General features: G+C 33.6%; 1 protein-coding gene across 1 annotated transcript; it reads left to right on the top strand.

Moving 5' to 3' along the window:
- The first annotated feature begins 1,779 nt into the window (after positions 1-1,779).
- Positions 1,780-4,530, top strand: LOC115955215 (G-type lectin S-receptor-like serine/threonine-protein kinase SD2-5). Its single transcript, XM_031073280.1, has one exon. It carries the CDS (start codon positions 1,786-1,788, stop codon positions 4,315-4,317), a length of 2,532 nt encoding a protein of 843 aa, XP_030929140.1. The 5' UTR covers positions 1,780-1,785; the 3' UTR covers positions 4,318-4,530.
- The last annotated feature ends 15,635 nt before the right edge of the window (positions 4,531-20,165 follow it).

Genomic DNA, 20,165 nt, shown 5'->3' with positions numbered 1-20,165 from the left:
CACATAAATAGTTGTCCGTGTATCTCGTGAGTCAGTTTGTGAGTTGGCCAAGTCATGAGCCACTCGCGAAATGCCCTTGACACATGAGTCATTTGAACTTCCAACATGTACTTCTCACGTGACCTTTTGCGGGTTGCACCACTCACTAGTCAGTTGTAAGTCACACTAAACCCATTACATTTAATCCCACAAAAATATAGGTAAATGATTAAAGAATCACAATCAAATTTAACACAAAATTAAAGCCAACAAACATGAATTGAAAATCACAACTTTACAATATTGAAAATTTCAATCTAAATTCTGCAAATTTTCATTATCAATTATTTAACTCATCACTAGGTTCAATGAAGACTATTCATGTCTGAGACTACTCTTATCCTCTGTACGATTAATTACAATCCAAACTATTTCATCTAGATCAGAGGCAGGACATGCTCAAGACTAGTAAGTAGTCCTTTTCCTTTTCCATAGTGACTAGTAAGTAGTCCTCCTCTATTTATTTATTTACTTTTTATTTTTTTATTATATAATAATAAGACTAGTCAGTAGTCTTGAGTAGTTAATATGCCTTAGTGTCACCGCCTGAGGTGATGGTTTACCATTGTTTTTTGCCAAATGGTTTCGTGGGTTCATACTAGATCTTGGATTCAACTTCTACAATGAGAAACCCTAATGGAGTATTGGTGAAACATTGGCTTAGTGCTCATTGATGCCTTGGTAGTGCTTGGGTAACTATGGTTCACTAAATCCAATGGGTAATTTGCTATTATTGTCATGTGTAGGTAGGGAAAATATAGTTTGAAATTTAAATTGAATGTGCTATTTTTCAGGTCAAATTGTTTGATTATTACATTTTTTCAAAGTGATATTTCTCATTGTTGTCATAGTCCATCATCATCATCATTATTATTATTATTTTATTGTCAATGCTCTTCTCTTTTAACACACACACACACACACACACACACACACACACACACACACACACACACACACATATATATATATATTCTTTTTTGGGTACTAGGCGCTAGGCGCAAGATAGGATATATGGCAACATAGCTTTATTTATATAAGTGAACTTAGGATAACTAGTAACCTCTTACTTTAGGGTTATAGAAAATTAATTGTTGTGAAATTTATTACACCTTGATAAAAGATTTTACTTGAAATGTATTAGAAACAATTATTGTTTATTTTCTTTATTTATTTATTTTTTGATGCATTGGAAGTTTTATTTGTAGATACTAATTAATTTAATCTTGATTCTTTGTATAATTCTTATTATTAATGGACAAAATGTTTATTGTTCTTACTTTGGCCATCCTAAAATGAAATCTGGGTTCCATTCCATTCTTGACAGTACCCTAATTAAATTGGTTTTAGCCTTTCCAAAATTGCATGGTTTATTATTTGTTAGTGAAAGGTTGGGAGCTATGGATGGGAAGCTCGACACAGTCAAAAGATGAAAGAAGGATGACAAGTTATAAAAAGAAAAGGAAAATTTTTAAAAAAGAGAAAAAAATAGTAATAAAAATGTAGAAAAAGTGTGAAAATCCGATTGTAAGTGAAAAGTTGGCTAACAAAATAGAAAATATAAAATTTAACCAGAAAGTTTGTTACACACTCGTCTACATATACATTTTTTTGAACTAAAATTCTAAATACAGTTTTTATCCTATAAGAATTTACAAGCTTCAAGAGTCATTACAAGCCTTACATCTTCGTCGTCCATTTTTCTCTTCTTCTTGCACTGTGTCTTACAGGCTACAGCTACTGTCGATGGGCATGAGCTGGGCCTGGCGTGGTGTTCTTCTTTACCTTGCTCTTTTTCTAATTCATTTTCCGTTTGTCCTGCCTAAATTTTTTCCGTTGCTTATTAATGACCAAAACCTACTTCTCTATAATCTCAAACCTGTGCAATTTAGAGACGGATCAACTGTGCGAATCATCGGTGAAGTTGTATCTTTCAGTCAAGGACCAAGATTTGCTTGTGGCTTCTTCTGTAATCAATCCAGTGACCGTTATCTATTATCCATCTTCATTCTGTTTTACAAAGACTTCGAGATTCAGGATACCATTGGTCCACAAGTAGTATGGTCTGCCAACCAAACCAATCCGGTTAGTATTAATGCGACAGTCTTTTCCAGTTCAGATGAAGGTTTGGTGGTACAAGAAGCTGATGGAACTATAGTCTGGGCGACGAACATCAATAGCGAATATATTTCAGCCTTAAACTTAACGGACACGGGCAACCTCCAGCTGTTAGGTGAAAATGCTTCAACAGTTTGGCAATCTTTTGATCACCCATCCGACTCGCTGCTTCTTGGGCAAAAGTTGTCGGTAGGGCAGAAACTCTCCTCTGCTGCTTCTGCCACATATCAGATTGAAAGGGGATTGTTTTCCCTCTCTCTCGATATTGATGGGTTGTTTGCTTTCAGGCAATCTAATGAAGGACCGGAGCGATATTATCATCATGATTCATTTAGCACCAGTTATGTTCAATTTATGAATGGAAGCTTTTCTTTCTTCACAGTTGATGATAAATTATTTGGGCCTCATAAAGATTTTCTCATTCCTTCAGCATTATCATCATGGCAGTACATGAGATTTGAGTCTGATGGACACTTGAGAGTGTATGAATGGAAACAACAGAGTTTAGAGTGGAAGGAAGTGGCTGATCTTCTCACGGCAGATATTGGTAACTGTGGTTACCCTACGGTTTGCGACGGTTATGGTATTTGCACGAACGGCAAGTGTAGTTGTCCTGAACCCAAAAATGATAAAAGATATTTTAAGCAAATCAATGACAGTCAGCCTGGCCGTGGATGCTCACTAGTTACTCCCTTGTCTTGTGAAGCTTCCCTAAATCAAAACTTTTTAGAAAACTTTTTAGAGCTCAAGAACATCACCTCCGTGACTTTTAGACAAGACCTCGTAGTAGATTCAGAGAGTTGTAAAGAGGCATGCTTAAAAAATTGTTTGTGCAAAGCTGCCATTTTCCAGAAGTACACTTGGAGTTCCTTTGTTGGGGACTGCTACTTACCATCCCAGAATTTTTCACTGAAGCACGCTGAGGTGAATGATAGTTATACCAGTACAACATACATCAAGGTGCAGAATGTCCCAAGAGCTGTTCCTTCTCCAGAGCAGAAAAACCATGGAAAGAAAATAAATCATTTTATAATAATAGTGGGATCCGGCGTTGCATCTTTGTTTGGTCTGTTTATTTTGATTGGAATCTTCTTTCATTTGTTTTGGAAGAATAAAGATTATGATGAAACTGAGGAGTATTATTTAGATCATGTACCAGGAATGCCCACAAGATACTCTTTTACAGATTTGCAAGTAATGACAGAAAATTTCAAGAAGAACATTGGGGGAGGTGGATTTGGCACAGTTTTTGAAGGCACTCTAATTGATGGCACTAAAGTTGCTGTGAAGCGTCTACATGGCATCAATCAAATCAAAAAGTCATTTTTAGCCGAGGTTGAGACAATTGGCAGCATTCATCATTTCAACTTGGTAAAATTGATTGGATTTTGTGCTCAAAGCTCTCATCGACTTCTTGTTTACCTGTACATGTCTAATGGGTCTTTGGATAAATGGATTTTCCACAAAACTGATGGGTTTACTCTGGATTGGCATAAGAGGAAGAAGATCATTCTTGACATAGCAAAGGGACTCACTTATCTCCATGAAGATTGCAGTAAAAAAATTGCTCACTTAGACGTCAAACCTGAGAATATCCTCTTAGATGAGAATTTTAATGCAAAAGTTGCTGATTTTGGTTTGTCTAAATTGATTGATCGAGACCAGAGCCAAGTTGTAACAATCATGAGAGGAACTCCTGGCTATTTGGCTCCAGAATGGTTGAGCTCGGTAATAACGGAGAAAGTAGATGTCTATAGCTTTGGAGTTGTGCTATTGGAAATATTGTGTGGACGGAGACATTTTGATCGATCTCAGCCTGAGGCAGCAATGCATTTACTAGGATTTTTCAAGGAAAAGTTACAAAAGAAGCAACTTTGGGATTTGGTTGATAAATACAGTGAAGATATGCAATTACATGGAGCAGAAGTTGTGGATATGATGAAGGTTGCTGCTTGGTGTTTGCAAAGTGATTTTACAAAGAGGCCTTCCATGTCAGTGGTTGTTAAGGTTTTAGAGGGTGTTGTGGATGTTGAAGAAAACATAGAGTATAATTTCTGCAATCCACCTATTTCAAACCCAAGAGCAAGAGTCATGTATCATGAAGTAAATGTTGGTAGTGCCACTGCTTTATTGGATTCAGTTTTATCAGGACCACGGTGACAATTGGCAAAAACATTTATCTTTGTTGCATGATGAGTAAGCTAATCTGTTTTGTAATAAATTTGTTCCAGTAGTGATTGAATTTCCAAGTTTCCAAATTGTGGGAGCAGGTTTGAACCCAAAGTATGGCAATCGGAACTGACTGCTCTTATCTTTGACATATTTGTCACTTAATTTATATGATTTTGCAACAAATATGTGTACGACATACATTTGAAGGTGATACCCAAATTTGAAATTTGTGAATTATTGATTAAATCTCTCATTTGCCATAATATATTTTTATTTTAAGAATCATTAGTTAAGTATGTCTGACTTTCGCAAGTTCAGTTAATATTCACAACCTTTCTCAAATTCTGCAGTTGTTCGTTATCACTTATTTACTTATCACCAGGCTCAAATTCTTCTGGTGTATCAGCTTAGGAAGATAATGTTAATGGTGTTCTTTTTGAGTCTTTGGTTAGGTCATTGGTCAGAGTCGTCAGACACGGCCAAACCCTCATTGTGTTCCACTTGCATAAACCTGTCAAGGCAGCAGGTCTTTGTACCGTGTGAGAGGGGCGCAACGTGTCCTCTAGGCCAGAAACTGAAGTGGTTTCACACCCAAGTCTCCCTATAGCACAAAGGTGCGGAAGTTAATGATGTTCTTTTTGAGTCTTTGGTTAGGTCATTGACCAGAGTCATCAGACACGGCCAAACCCTCATTGTGTTCCTCTTGCATAAACCTGTCAAGGCAGCAGGTCTTTGTACCGTGTGAGAGGGGCGCAACGTGTCCTCTAGGCCAGAAACTGAAGTGGTTTCACACCCAAGTCTCCCTATAGCACAAAGGTGCGGAAGTTAATGATGTTCTTTTTGAGTCTTTGGTTAGGTCATTGACCAGAGTCATCAGACACGGCCAAACCCTCATTGTGTTCCTCTTGCATAAACCTGTCAAGGCAGCAGGTCTTTGTACCGTGTGAGAGGGGCGCAACGTGTCCTCTAGGCCAGAAACTGAAGTGGTTTCACACCCAAGTCTCCCTATAGCACAAAGGTGCGGAAGTTAGCGAGTCCATGTGAAAAGGGCACAATTATGGTACCACTGGACTATGAAATAATTTCACCCAGCTCTCCTCTATCTCCTCAATAAACTGAACAAACTGCATACACATTGGAATTCTAGATTACGTGACTATGCAAGGTCAAGCATATACGTGACTTCCCATCAAACAAAAAAAAAAAAAAAAAAAGAAGGTATATATGTTACTTCCTACATCTCCCCCTATCAATTCATGTCTTCAAAATAATAAAAAGGGCAGAGTTGGATTAATGGGTGTCTTTAAAAAAATTATTAATAGAGTTTTTTAGAAAAGTTCTAATTTCATTTTTATGAGAAGTAAAGAAAGCTTAAGAAAAATATGGGTTACTTTTTTGTCTCATTAAAAATTTCTAAAAATATTTCAAAAACTAACATCCTTAAAGCACTTGTTAACTTTTCCTATAATGAAATCAATTCTTCTTTAAGAAAAGTAAAAATAAAATCAACTAGTATCCTTATTTAAAACAGTTAAGGATGACTTGATCTTTTCTAGGTTTCTTGACACAAAACGTCCTTGACTCAAATCTTTCTTTACTTAATCTTTATATTTATATATATATATATATATATATAAAACCGAAACCTTTGATTTTAATTTGGTTATATATATATATATATATATATATATGTATAAAACCGAAACCTTTGATTTTAATTTGGTTGACCTCTCCATAATTTTCCACATCAACATTTTTTATTTATATTTTTAAATTTGATTTAATTCTTTTGATTTTATAGCACCAAATTGCAAAAAAATTATTAAAATTTAAAAAAAAAATTAATTTTAGTTTTTTGGTGCCGTACAAACACTATACTTAAAGAAGACCTAAATTATCATCTAATCAGGGAATTTTTAGATAATCTTAACAAAATATATAATAACTCCATTAATATAAATCTATCCCAAAAAGCGGAATATATCTCCATTAATTTGATAATTTCTACGTTGATAACATATAAAAAAAAAAAAAATTCTATCATATTTTTTTATATCTATCAATCACGTTTTCTTTCTCTTGTTTTTTATATTTATTTTTTTTATATTAATGTTGATTAGAAATTATAATTTCAATAGGATTTCAACTCTATAATTATATCAAATGAGACTCAACAAATATATATATATATATATATTTATATATCATTTTTAATTTCAATAGGATTTAAATTTTATATCAAGACTTTTGGTTGACCTCTCCACAATTTTCCACATCAGCATTTTTTATTTATATTTTTTAATTGATGTAATTCTTTTGATTTTATAGCACCAAATTGCACAATTAAATTTCTTTAAAAAAAAATTTTTAATTTAGTTTATTGGTGCTATACAAACACTATACTTAAAGGAGACCTAAATTATCACCTAATCAGGGAATTTTTAGATAATCCTAACAAATTATATGATAACTCCATTAATATAAATCTATCTCAAAAACGGAATATATCTCCATTAATTTGATAATTTCTACATTGATAACATTTAAAAATAAAATAAAAATTCTATCATATTTCCTTATATCTATCAATCACATTCTCTTTCTCTTCTTTTTTTCATTTTTTTTTTTTATATTAACATTGATTAGAAATTATAATTTCAATAGGATTTAAACTCTATAATTATATCAAATGAGACTCAACAACATATTCATCCTTTTAAAAAAATTATATAACCAAATTTGATTAGGAATCCATAACCCTGTATTATATTATAAATAGTTTTTTTTTTTTTTTTTTGGGGATTATTCTTCTAACACCACTTTGCTATACAGTCTCTTCTATTGATTCAGTTTCTTGGAGAGCTTTCAAAACAAAAGGTATGTAAAGTTTTCTTATTAGGTTTAATGTTAACATATATGAGAGATACTTTGGTCAAGTAGAAAAAGTTTGATGAAACATAAAAGGAAAAAGAACCAATGAATGCACAATCTAAAAACAAAATAATGACTATATTAGGTAGAGGCTTTTGGAGATTGTTGTTTTTATTTTTGGAATTCTTTATGTTCATGTGTATGTATGTATTGGGCTTAATTGGATTGGAATTATTTTTGAAATTTTGGTTTTGATTGAATAATGAAGAAGTATGTTCCATTATTTGGAGTCTTCTGTATATGTGTTGTAGTTTAAACTTGGTAGTTGAATGGTTAAACTGTTAATTTACAATTTCATTGTTCATCTATTAATCATGAATAATAATATTGTCATTTGCAACCATCATGATATGGTATCAATGATGTGATCATTCCAAATGCATCCTTTATGGCATCATTAAAAAGAAAACTCATATAGATAGGTATTAGGATATTATTTGGAACTATCCAAATGTATTACACATGGTACGGATCTAATTGTAATATCCTATGCTATAGAATAAAAATTGGGCCAATGGTTATCTTCTCATTGCAAAAAATGGTTAAATTCTCATTAATTGTGATAGTTCAATTTTAGGTAAAATAGCAACTCTATTAACTAAGTTTTAAGAAATTTAAAATTCTATTTCAAAAAAATTTCCAAAACATTAGATTTTATTTTAATTATTTTAATAATTTTATATTGTAAAAGAATAAAATTTATACATTACATACAATCATTAAATCAATTACCTTCTAAATGATGGAGGATATGAGAATGCAATTTGTAGATTTTTATGCAAAATAACATAGATTAGATTGGTGATAGATAGTAGATTTAATTGCAGTTGAATATTGTGTGAAGTCATCATCATAGAATGGCCCATGCTAGGATATGTTATGTGGAACCAATGATATGAAAGAAAAAAAAAAAATTTCTAAACCAATATATTGAACAAAAAAATTATTTATTTTCATTCATTTTCAAGTTATACATTTTTTAAAGTCAAGTCATAGACCTTTAAGTTAAATAAATACTTTTAATTTTTATTTAACTATCTCGTGCATCGCACGGGTTAGCGACTAGTGTGTGTGTGTGTATATAATTAAAATGGTTGTGTTTTGTACATCTATATGTCAATCCTATTTTATTTTTCACCTCTCTAACATTGCTTCTAAAATAGTGGAGATAAATGAGAGTATGAAAAAATATTTGACAAGTAAAAACTAATATACTATCTAATGTTTTTTTTTTAACTGAAATTATGACTTGAAATTAGAGGTGTGCATGGGTTGGGTTGGGCTAGGTTGAGAAGTTTATTCAACCCAACCCACCATGGTAGGTTAAAAAAATCAACCCAACCTAACCCATCACAGGGGTCTAACCCAATTCATGTGAGTCGGACTAGGTCAAGTTGGACCTATGAGTTGGACAATTTTTTTTTTTTTTTAATTTCTATTATTATTATTAAATTGAGAATTAGAACAACACTACCACAAATAAGAGCAAATTTATTGCTAAAAAATCATGAGCGTAACACCAAACAAATACAAGAAGAGTTTAGGGTTTGAGTTTTATTTAGGAAGAGCGGAAAAAAAGTAAATAATAAAATTATATAAATATAGTTGGCAAAAAAGTAAATAATAAAATTTTTTAATATATTTTTAAAAATTTAAAAATAAAGGAAATTACAATAAACCCACCTGTGGTTTGGCCCGTTTTCACATTGCCTACCCATGGTTTAAAACTTAACACTTTGCCCACCTGAACTTCAATTCGTTTGCTCTCCATTACCCACCTCACCCCCAGATGTTAGAAAAACATCATTTTATTAAAAATCAAAACGTAACACGAATAAAAAAACACAAACCATTGAATCTTTTCCTCACAAGCCCTAGAAACACGAAAAACCCCATTTTGCATCTGATATTGAAATCATGTTGCAAGTATAAACCTAGATAAGCAACAGGTTGTTTGGGTTTTTAATTTGGGCTTGTGATTGTTTTATAGTTTTTTTTAGTAATCAGTCAATGGTCAATGTGACATGTAACAAAATGAGAATATTGGATGTATTTGTTGATGTTTATGAAAAATGTGATCGCCTGTTGTTTGGATTTGCGTTTGTTTATGGGCATTTTGTCTGTCGTGGTCATTGTGTCTCACAGTGGACCCAAGTTTTTGTTGGGTTTAAATTTTAGTATTTGCATGTGCTTATTAGTAAAACAGAAACAAAAGCAAACCAAAAAATGTGGTCCCTTTGATGTGTGAGTTGCATCCCAAAAACAAAACAGAAACATGCAAGTGTTTACTCTTTATGTTTCTATTGTTTACAATTCTTTAATTGTTAATTGTATACGTGTCAAATGGTAATTTGTTATTGTAAATGGATGATGAGGTGAAATTTGAGGTTCATTATGGGGGTACTTTTCTATGGAACCCAAGTTTAGAATACTTTGGTGGGAAAGTTGAAATAGTGTATAGGGATCTTGATAGGCTTACTTATTTTGAAATAAAAGCTATATGTGAGGAATTGGGGATTGATGAACCGTCTAGAGTTCATTATTTAGGTCTTAGGGGCAACTTGGAGTAAGACTTGAGGCTTATAGAAGATGATAAAGATGTGGTGTCCATGTGTAAGCTTAATAAGGGAGGGCCAAGAGACACCATCATACTGTATGTGGAGAGTGGTCATGCTCCACTTGTAGTTGAAGTTCCTGATGGTGTAGGGGTTAGTGCAGGGGCTGCTATAGGGGGTGCAACGGTTGGTGTAGGGGTGGTGCAGGAGCTGCTACATGGGGTGATGCTAGTGTGAGGGTAGATGAGGAGTTTGATTGGTTGAATAAAGGTCTGGAAGGAGAAGACTTTGTTGATGATATTTTTGGTGAGTCTTCTCCACCTCACACAATTCCATCTAAGCCTAACATTATTCCAACCACTAATACACCTCAACCAACCACTAATACACCTCAGCCAAACACTAATACACGTCAACCAAACACAGATGCACCTGGGCCAAGCAAAGTTTCTCCTCCAAACATAGATTTAGATGAAGAGTGAGTTGAACCAGTTTCAGAGGATGATATTGCAAGTATGGATGGTTCCAATGATGAGTAGAGGCTTGGAAATCCAGAATTCAATGAGGAGACTGATATGACAAATGTTAAGTTGGTAAAAAGGATGAAGTTTCTAAACTCCAATGTTTTTAGGAAGGCTTTGAGGGAATATGTGATTCAGCATCACATTGATATCAAGTGGAAGTTGAATGAGAAGAAGAAAATTTCTATACATTGTAAGAACAATTGTGAATGGAGGTGTTATGTCTCAATGGTGACTAGAAAGTGCGCATTTGAGATCAAGACACTTAATCCTGAGTGTACCTGCTCCCTAACATTTCAAAATAGGCAAGTTACATCAGTCTATGTGGTAAATAGGTATTTGGAGGATTTTAGTAAGAATCCTAACTGAGTGGTCTCAAGTGTTAAGCACCATGTGATGTAGCAGATTTCAGTTGATTTAAGTCTTAGTCAGTTGTATAGATCAAGGAAGGTAGCTAGGGGTTTGATTACTGGGAATGAAGAGGCTCAGTATGGCCTACTTAGAGATTATGCAGAAATGATAAGGAGGACAGATGTAGGAAGCAAGGTGATACTGCAAACAGAGATGGAAAATGAAAATGTAGAACCTAAGTTTAAAAGGATGTACATTAGGTACAATGCTCAGAAAATTGGCTTTTGAGGTGGTTGTAGACCCTTTGTTAGGCTGGATGGATGCCACTTAAAGAGTAGGTTTGGTGGACAATTATTGTTTGCCACTGCCAATGATGGAAATGACAATATATTCCCAATGGCAATGGCTATGGTTGAGCAAGAGAACAAGGACAACTGGATCTAGTTCTTGGAGTAGTTTGCAGATGACATTGGCAAGCCAAAGAAGCTCAATCTGGTATTCATCAATGACAGGTAGAGGGTATTATCATCTAGCTCATGTTTATGACTTCATTTCTTGCTTACTTGAATGCTTACTTACATAGTTGCTTACTTGAATGCTTACATGCTTACTTGCTGACATTGAATGTTTACTTGCTTACTTGATTGCAAGGCCTTCTACTTGCAATGTAGACTCTATTCCCAACGGTAGAGCACAGGTATTATGTAAAGCACATATACAACAACTTCAAGGTTAACCAGAAGGGCATGGAGTTGAATAGTGTACTGTGGAGGTGTGCTGGCACAACATCAGTCAGGGAATTTGAGAGGGGGATGGAGCGTCTTAAGAGTTTGGATGAAGAAGCTTGGAAGTATCTTGTTGATATAGAGCTTGGATAGTGGACCAGATCCCACTTTTCTCCAAGGGCTTTGACAGATTGTTTGGTAAACAATCTGAGTGAGAGTTTTAACTCTATGATTGTGAAGGCTAAAGACAAGTCAATCTTATCAATGCAGGAGTGGATCAGAGTTAGGCTTATGAGTAGGTTGTATATAAAGAAGATTGGCATAGAAAAGTATGGTGGCAAGTTATGTCCAAGCATACAGGACAAGTTAGAAAAGTTAAAATTAGGGTCTAAGAACTTTTGTGGAATGCCATTTGGGAGGTGTATGTATGAGGTTGACAATGAGAAGGAAAGGCATGTGGCGAACTTGGTAAGGAAGACATGCAGTTTTAGAGTATGGAACTTGATAGGAATCCCCTACAAGCATGCAGTTGCAGCCATTTTTATGAATCGTGAGAAACCAGAGGACTACACCCATCCATGCTTCTACAAGGATGCTTTTATGGAGACATACAAGACACTTATACCTCCTATGCCTGGCTAGTCTGAATGGATCTCAAGTGGTCAACCCAAGCTTGTTACACCTACTATCTATAAGCCATCAGGCAGGCCACCCATTAAGAGGAAGAGAGATGCTGATGAGCCAAGGAACCCTTATAGGGTGTCTAAAGCAAACAAGCTAGTGACATGTGGAAGGTGTAAAAAGGAAGGACATAATGTAAAGGGATGAAGGCCAATGTCATTAATGAGACACCATAGGAAAGGAGGAAGAGATTGCATAAAAAGAAATCTGTAAGTTTTTAGAAATTTTTTTATTATATGCAAAATGCCAATAACTGACATTGTAAACATGCTCAAATTTGGTTGCAGGCAAGTGGAAGGCCTTCTACATGCAAACAAGGATCCCAGGCCCCATCTTTATCACAGGCCCAATCCTCATCTCAGGCCCAATCTGCTTCCTAAGCCCCATCCTCATCTCAACCCTTAGCATCATCTCAGCCCCCACCAACAAATCAACCTTACACTATGGCCTCATCCAACTCGGAGGCAGGGTCACAGCCACCAGCTCAGACTCCATGGTCACAACAACGAAGTCAGTGGTACTCTTCAGACTTCAGGTACACAGTTAAAGGAGCTCCTTGGTTCTCTTCAAGCCAGCCAGCACCACATACCCCTGCAGAAACATGGGACACTAGAGCATCATCATCACATGTACTATAATTTTATGTTTGATGTTTTATTCATAAAACTGTGATACTAGTAGCTAACATGTGAATTCTTGTACTTTGTAGCCTACAAGACCACCTGCTACCAAAGGAGCTGCTTTGAAAGGAAGGGGTAATGCAGTTAAGACATAGAAATGTAAAGTAAGAGGTAGAAAGGCCAGTTGTGGTGGGAAAGGCAAGGGCAGTAAATGAAGACTATGTCAAGACACTTTTGTTGCTATGTATTAGGGTTATATAGTATTAGGATTATATGTAATTTTTAGACAATGGCAAGGCAGACAATTGTTGATTATATATGCTATTCAAACACTGTTGGGATTTATTTGTATTTTTGTAAGTTTTGTAAACAAGAGCAGGTGCAACTGTTTTGGTTGTTATTGTACCAAATGCCTTATATTTACTGGTGGTTGATGAAAGACTATTCAATGCCACCTTAAATGTGTACACAATTTCTCAACTTAATGGCAGGTGTTTAGAATTATTATTTTGACTAGTTGTTGTCATGTGGTTGATTATTGCAATTGAACATATATGTGTTTGTTTATGTGTGTATGTGGTGAATATAGCAGTCACTTTTGAATACAACAGGTGTATGTGCTGAATAGCAGGTTTATGTGTGCATTTGTTGTCGTTTCTTACAAGTTGACAGATAGTTGTCATGCATTTTAAATTTTAAAAAATTCATTTTTAACACAATTATCTTCACACAGTGCACTTTATGCACAAAACAACATAGCTCATGACATCCAACAAAACACCAACAGCTCACAGCTCACAAGTAGCTAATTCACTTAAAATTTAAAATAAATAAATAAATAAACACCAACAATATCTAACATAAATAACATTTTATCTTTAAAAAGCTTATATTATTAAGTGGCTTCAAGTTAACAACATCTACCATTTTACATAGTTCTATTACAATACAATTGATGATCAACTTATACATTACAATCCACCAAGCAGACTCAATCTCATCATTCCAACATTCTCACTTGAGGCAAAACATGAAAACAACATAACCAAAAAAAAAAATGATAGAATTAGTGCAATTCTGCACTTTCTCTCTTGCTCTAAAGCTCTCACTGCTTTCTCCTTGGCTTGAACAGAGAAAGTTCGAAACTTTCTCTCCCTCTCAGTGGCATTTGTTGCCCTTTCTTGGGCAATTTCTGTCATTTGGGTAGCTTCTACTGCTGTCTGGGTAGCTGCTCTTTCCCTTTCATGTGCAAGTTGTAGCTCACTCCGTAGTAAATCCAGTTTTTGTTGCACCAAATAGGCAGTTTCATTCCCACACATACAAGTGGGATTATCAATCCATTGAAAGAAAGGGCACTTAGGACCATCCTGTTTATAAATAATAATCTCATGACCTGAACCCAACCTGACCCATTGTAATAATAATAATAATAATAATAATAAAAATCATGAGAGTTAAGTTGGGTCAAGTCGGTTTTGATAGGTTCGCTGCACACCCAAATCACTATTTTAGTTAAAAAATGTATGCAATGTACATTAGTATTTACCCATTAAAGTGATTCCAAAATGATGAAAAAAAAAAAAACAAAACCAAAAAAAAAAAAAAACAAAAACAAAAACAAAAACAAAAACAAAAAACAAACAAACAAACGAACCATAGTATCATCATGTTATTGATGTGGAACTTAGTACATGTATCAACAACAACCCATAAACGTCCAGATCTGGAGTATGAGAGTCATCCCCTCCTCCCATTTCTTTATCTACTTCGCCTTTCTTCTAGCATCGTGTGTTATACAAAATGGGTATAATCTAGGTTTGGTGTGGTATTCTTCTTTACCTTATTCTTTTTCTAATACCTTTTCCCAACTTAGTGACAACTCTGCCTCAGGATTATCTTAAAGCAAGCCCCTCTACTTCATGGACCAACCATCTCGCTACTCCTGATTCTGTTAAGTTCAAAGACGAATCAGCAATAAGAATCATCCTTACGAGTGGATCCTCTAGCCTAGTATTTGCTTGTGGCTTTTGGGCAAACTTTGGGCGTAGGGCCGAAACTCACTAGTGAAGGAGGATTATTTGCACTCTTTGTCACTAATGTAGAGATATTATTTTCCTTTGATTCTAATCCTCCAATAACTTCTTATTTTTCTCAAAGGCTTGAAAATGACACGCCAATTGGTTTATAATTTTATATAGTGGTAGCTCCAGGAAATTTTTTCAGGGTGTTCCTCAACAAGCATAAATTATACAATCTAATAAAAAGAAAATTTTGTATATTGACAACAACAACAATAAAAAAAAACACGCAAATACATAAAATTTACAATTGTCTTTTACGAGTTTTCATATTTTGAAATTGTTGTATGATAGTCTCAATATCAATACTACAATAAACTATAAGTTCATTTGAAATATTAATAAAATTATTAATTATTGTTGTTTAGTTGTTTCACTAATTTGTCTGTCTTTTATAAACTATAATTTGTTATATTGTTGTTTCATTTATTATAAAATTATTAATTGTTGTTTAGCTAACATAATTTAATTTGTTTGTCTTTTATAATGTATTGGTTAATTAAATTATTAATTATTGTTTATTAGTTGCTTCCCCCAATTAATTATTGGTTAATTAAATTATTGTTTATTAGTTGCACTAGCACACACCCCATGTGCATTTACTTCCCCCAATTCAAATATCCCACCCCAGCCCCATGCCCCTAACTACCCCCCACTCAACAAACAAGTCCCATGGCCCCCCAATCACAAGAACCAATCAAATAAATTCACAATCACAAATCACAATACACTAAATACACTAAAAGACAATTAATTATATCTCACCAACACCAATAGTCACCAACACCAATGGATAAAGCCAAAAACAGGGGCAAATATTAATAAAGTGATAGGGTAAAGGCAAAAGGCTAACGAATAAAGCCAAAAACAGGGACAAATATTAAACAGAGGCAAATACACTAAGTAATCAGATAAAAAGTCTCAAATAAAGTCTCAAAGAGAGAGAGAGAGAGAGAGAGAGAGAGAGAGAGAGAATCTCATTTGCTTCCTTTTGGTCTTCAGATAAAAGAGAGAGAGAGACTGAGAGTCTAAGAGAGAAACTCATACCCATTAACCCATTAACTCGTATATGTAAGAGACTAAAGAGAGAAAAAGATGAAATACCATGAGGTTAAGGAAGCTGGGAGGCCTAAGGCTGAGGGGCGGCGCCGTTGCGCAGCACATCGAGGGGAGGAAGACCGATCTTAGATGCCCGATGTGTTCTGGTTCTGGAACTTGAGTTTGAGGCCCGATGTGATGTGCTCTAGTTGCCGTTGCTGTTGGTTGTTGTCGTTGAGGTCCAATCTCCGTTGTTGTTGGTTATTGTGGTTGATGTTCTCTGTTCTAGTTTTGCTTTACAATTTTTTTTTTTGATAAATAGTTTTGCTTTACTTGATGAATATGTTGCTCATGCTCTGGTTTCTTTAGGTTAGGTTGTAATCGCGTATATTACGTTTTGGTTTTTTATTTTTTATTTATTTATTTTTTTGAGAATCCATGGGTTTGCTACTATGTTGGGTTTGCTTTGCCTTGTTTTTTTTTTTTTTTTTTTTTTTAGATTGGGTTTGTAATTTGTTGTTTAGGATTGATGTTGGGCTTTTTTTTCCCTGGTGGCTTGCTCTGTTACAATTTTTTTTTTTTTTTTAAGATTTTAGTTAAAAAATTTTATTTGGCTTTTTTTTCTTTTTTCTTTTTTTTTTTCTTGAAAGTAGAACAAATAATTTTTTTTTTAGGGTGTTCCTAATTTTTTTTTAAGGGTAAAAAAATAATTTTTTTAATTATTATATATATATATATATATTTTTAGGTCAGAACACCCTAGCCTGAACGTGGCACCATAACTAATTTTATAATGGAGGGTTAGTTTGGTATAGATATTCATATCTGTTTGAAGATGTTGACCGTTAGTTGCAGTATGTCAGATTAGGGGCTGATGGACATTTGAGAAGGTATGTGTGGAAAGAACAGAGTTTAGAATGGAAGAAAGTTGTTCTCCCAAAGAATATATTATCGTTTGGTAACATTGCTCTAGTAACGTTGTTTGTATTTTTTGGAAATACATGTGGATGAAAAAGTGAGTGAAAATATATGTAATGTTGTTTAAAAACTGAAAAGTATTACTTGAAATGCCATACCAAACGACCCCTTGATTACTGTGATTGCCCAGTGGTAGTGGCAGCACCACTCAAAGTCCAGGGTGAACACCCTGACATGAAAAAAATATATATATATATATATATATAATTTAAATTTTTTATTTGTTTACCCTGAAAAAAAAATAGGAACACTCTTAAGCAATATCAAGAACACCCTCAATATTTTTATGCCAAACAAATTTTGAACTAAAATCTTAAAAAAAAAAAATTTAAAAAAATTCTAATAGGGCAAGCCCAAAAAAAAAAAAAAAGCCCAATATCAATCCTAAACAAATATCGAACAGGCCCAACCCAAACATATTCTAAAATAAAATAAAATAAACCAACCAACTAAAACCCAATACAAATACACGTCCGCCTCAATCATCAAATGGTAAAAGCAAAACCTAAAATCAGAAACCTTACCTAACCTAAAGGAAAAAACCTCATCTAATGAGGCATTGTGGCTCATCAACAACAATGGCTTACGCGTTTTCAAAAAAATTGCTACTTACGGCGCCTCTTCACCATTGTTGAACCTTCATCCACCGGTGAGATATTGTCAAATCTTGAGGCTTGAGCTCACTGCCATCCCATAATAGCTTCTTCAGTTTTCTTTTCTTCCTCGTTGTCACTCTCTTCTTTTTGGCATTTCTGGTCTGGGTTTCTAAACAAAATGTTAGCAAAGAACCCCAAGGGACAAGAGGTCAAGACTCAAGATGACTTCCACTGTTTCATACCTACCCACTTTCAACTTTTCATTAAATGCTTCTTTTATTTATTTATTTGTTTACAAAAGTTACTAATGGGTGGACAAAACAACGTGGTTTATCTGCCACTCTTTTACTTTTTATATTTTTTGATTTTTGATTTTTGTTTTTTAATTTCTTAGAAAATTATTTATAGTTTTCTATTCTTTTTCTTTTTGACCACTCCAATGTAGAAGGCTTATTATGCTTTTTAATTTTTAATTTTTATTGAGTTGTGATATGGCTTAAAATAATTTGAATAAAAGAGGTAAAATTTTGAAATGTAATTAGATATATTAATTTATATAGAATTTTTTTAAAAGTATATATATTTCAAATGAACTTATAATTTATTTCAAATAAATTTATAGTTAATAACTAAACAACAATAATTAATAATTTTATTAATATTTCAAATGAACTTATAGTTTATTGTTCAGGAACCTTTGTTCATTTCTTTTCTTTTCATTTTTTTTCCTTTTGAGGTTTTTCGATGTACAGAATGTAATTTTTTTTTTTTGGTTTTAATAATATATATATATATATATATATATTTTTTTTAAGCACAAACTTCATGCTAGCCAAATCTTGAATTTCAGCTGGTATTTAGCGAAACGTCTCCAAACATCCGAAATAGACCGAAATGACCCGAAATTTTTTCAAAGTGGAATAGGAACACTTTGAACAAAATTCCTAGAGCCGTCACTACCCAATGGCATGTGGCAATTACAGTATTTGTAGAAATGCCCAGTGTAGTTGCCTTGTTCCTAAATCTATAAATGGAACAAACTATTTCAAGCGAACCAATGACAGTCTGCCTGACCGTGTGGGTGCTCCCTAGTTTCTCCCTTGTCTTCTTAGGTTACCCAAATCAATTTTTTTTAGAGGTCCGGAACGTCTCTTTCTTTAGTTCTTGAAGAGTGCTCCGAAATAAATACGTGTACGACATACATTTGAAGGTAATACATACTCAAATTTGAAATTTGTGAATTATTGAATTAGGTCATTGGTCAAAGTCGTTAGACACGGTCAAACCCTTATTGTGTTCCTCTTGCGTAGCAGGTCTGTGTTTCGCGTGAGAGGGGCGCAATGTGTTCCCTAGGCCAGAAAGTGAAGTAGTTTCACACCCAAGTCTCCCTCTTGCACAAAGGTGTGGAAGTCAGCGAGTCCATGTGTAAGGGCACAATTATGGTGCCTCTGGACCATGAATAATTTCACCCAGCTCTTTCCTTCTATCTCCTAAATAAACTGGTCAAATTGCAAACACAGGAATTCTAGATTACATTACTATGTAATAAGGGATTCTAGAATTTTACCCTTATTTTTTAAAAAATTTAGCAATATGTCCTTATTTTGAAATTATTTAGACCCATGCCCTTGTTTTGAAACTCGATTTTTTCAAAATCGAGTTTCAATGTAAAACTCGATTTGTAGAAAATCGAATATGGGACGATCAAAAAAAAAAAAACTTGCATGGAACTCGAGTTCATGGAGCTCGAGTTCCATTTAAAACGCCACTATAAGACTTCCTGAACACAGTTATATAGGTATGGCGCGATCAAACTAAAATAACTTGCATGTAACTTGAGTTCATGGAGCTCGAGTTCTATTTAAAATAGGATGACCTGAACGTAGCTATAGATATGGAACCCAAGCTCCATGAACTCAAGTTCCATGCATTTTTTTTTTTTTTTAAGTTTTATTTGGCATAACTCGATTTTAAACCAATCGAGTTTTAGATTTAAAATCGAGTTTTAAAATAAGGACATATTGCTAATTGTTTTTTTTTTTTTTTTTAATAAGGGTAAAATGCTAGAATCCCCTGACTATGCAAGGTCAAGTATATACGTTACATCCCACGTTTTCCCCTATCAATACATCTCTTCAAAAATAATAAAAATGGTCCGGTTAATGAGTGTTTTTTAAAAAATTGTTAATTAGCTATTTTAAAAATGTTTTGATTTCATTTTTATAGAAAATATAGAAAGCCCTAATAAACATTGGTTACTTTTTTTCATAAAAAAATTTCTGAAAATACTTTCTAAATTAATGCTTTTAGAAATCAATTCTTCTTAAAAAAAAAGAAGAAGTAATAATAATAAAATCAATTTGTTTCTTTTTAAGCTTTTAAGGTTGACCTGATCCTTTCTAAGTTTCTTGACACAAAACGTGGTTAACTCAAATCTTTCTTTACCTATATATATATAAATATATGTATATATATATATATATTTTGTTACAATGGTTGTGTTTTGTACATCTATATGTCAAACCTATTTTCTTTTTCCCCTCTCTAACATTGCTTGTGAAATAGTGGAGATAAATGAAAGTATGAAAAAAATATTTAGTCAGTAAAAAATGACATACTATCTAATGTTTTTTTAATTGAAATTATGATTTTAGGTAAAAAAAAAGTGTGTACGTGTACATTAGTATTTATCATTAAAGTGATGAGAAATGTTATATTCACAACATTTTCACAATAAATCTTAAATAACAAGTTATTATTGG

Source organism: Quercus lobata, chromosome 8 (assembly GCF_001633185.2).
Source record: "Quercus lobata isolate SW786 chromosome 8, ValleyOak3.0 Primary Assembly, whole genome shotgun sequence".
In the NCBI taxonomy this organism is placed as follows: Eukaryota; Viridiplantae; Streptophyta; class Magnoliopsida; order Fagales; family Fagaceae; genus Quercus; species Quercus lobata.
Note: the sequence above shows the minus strand (reverse complement) of the source record. Positions and strands in the feature narration are given on the sequence as shown.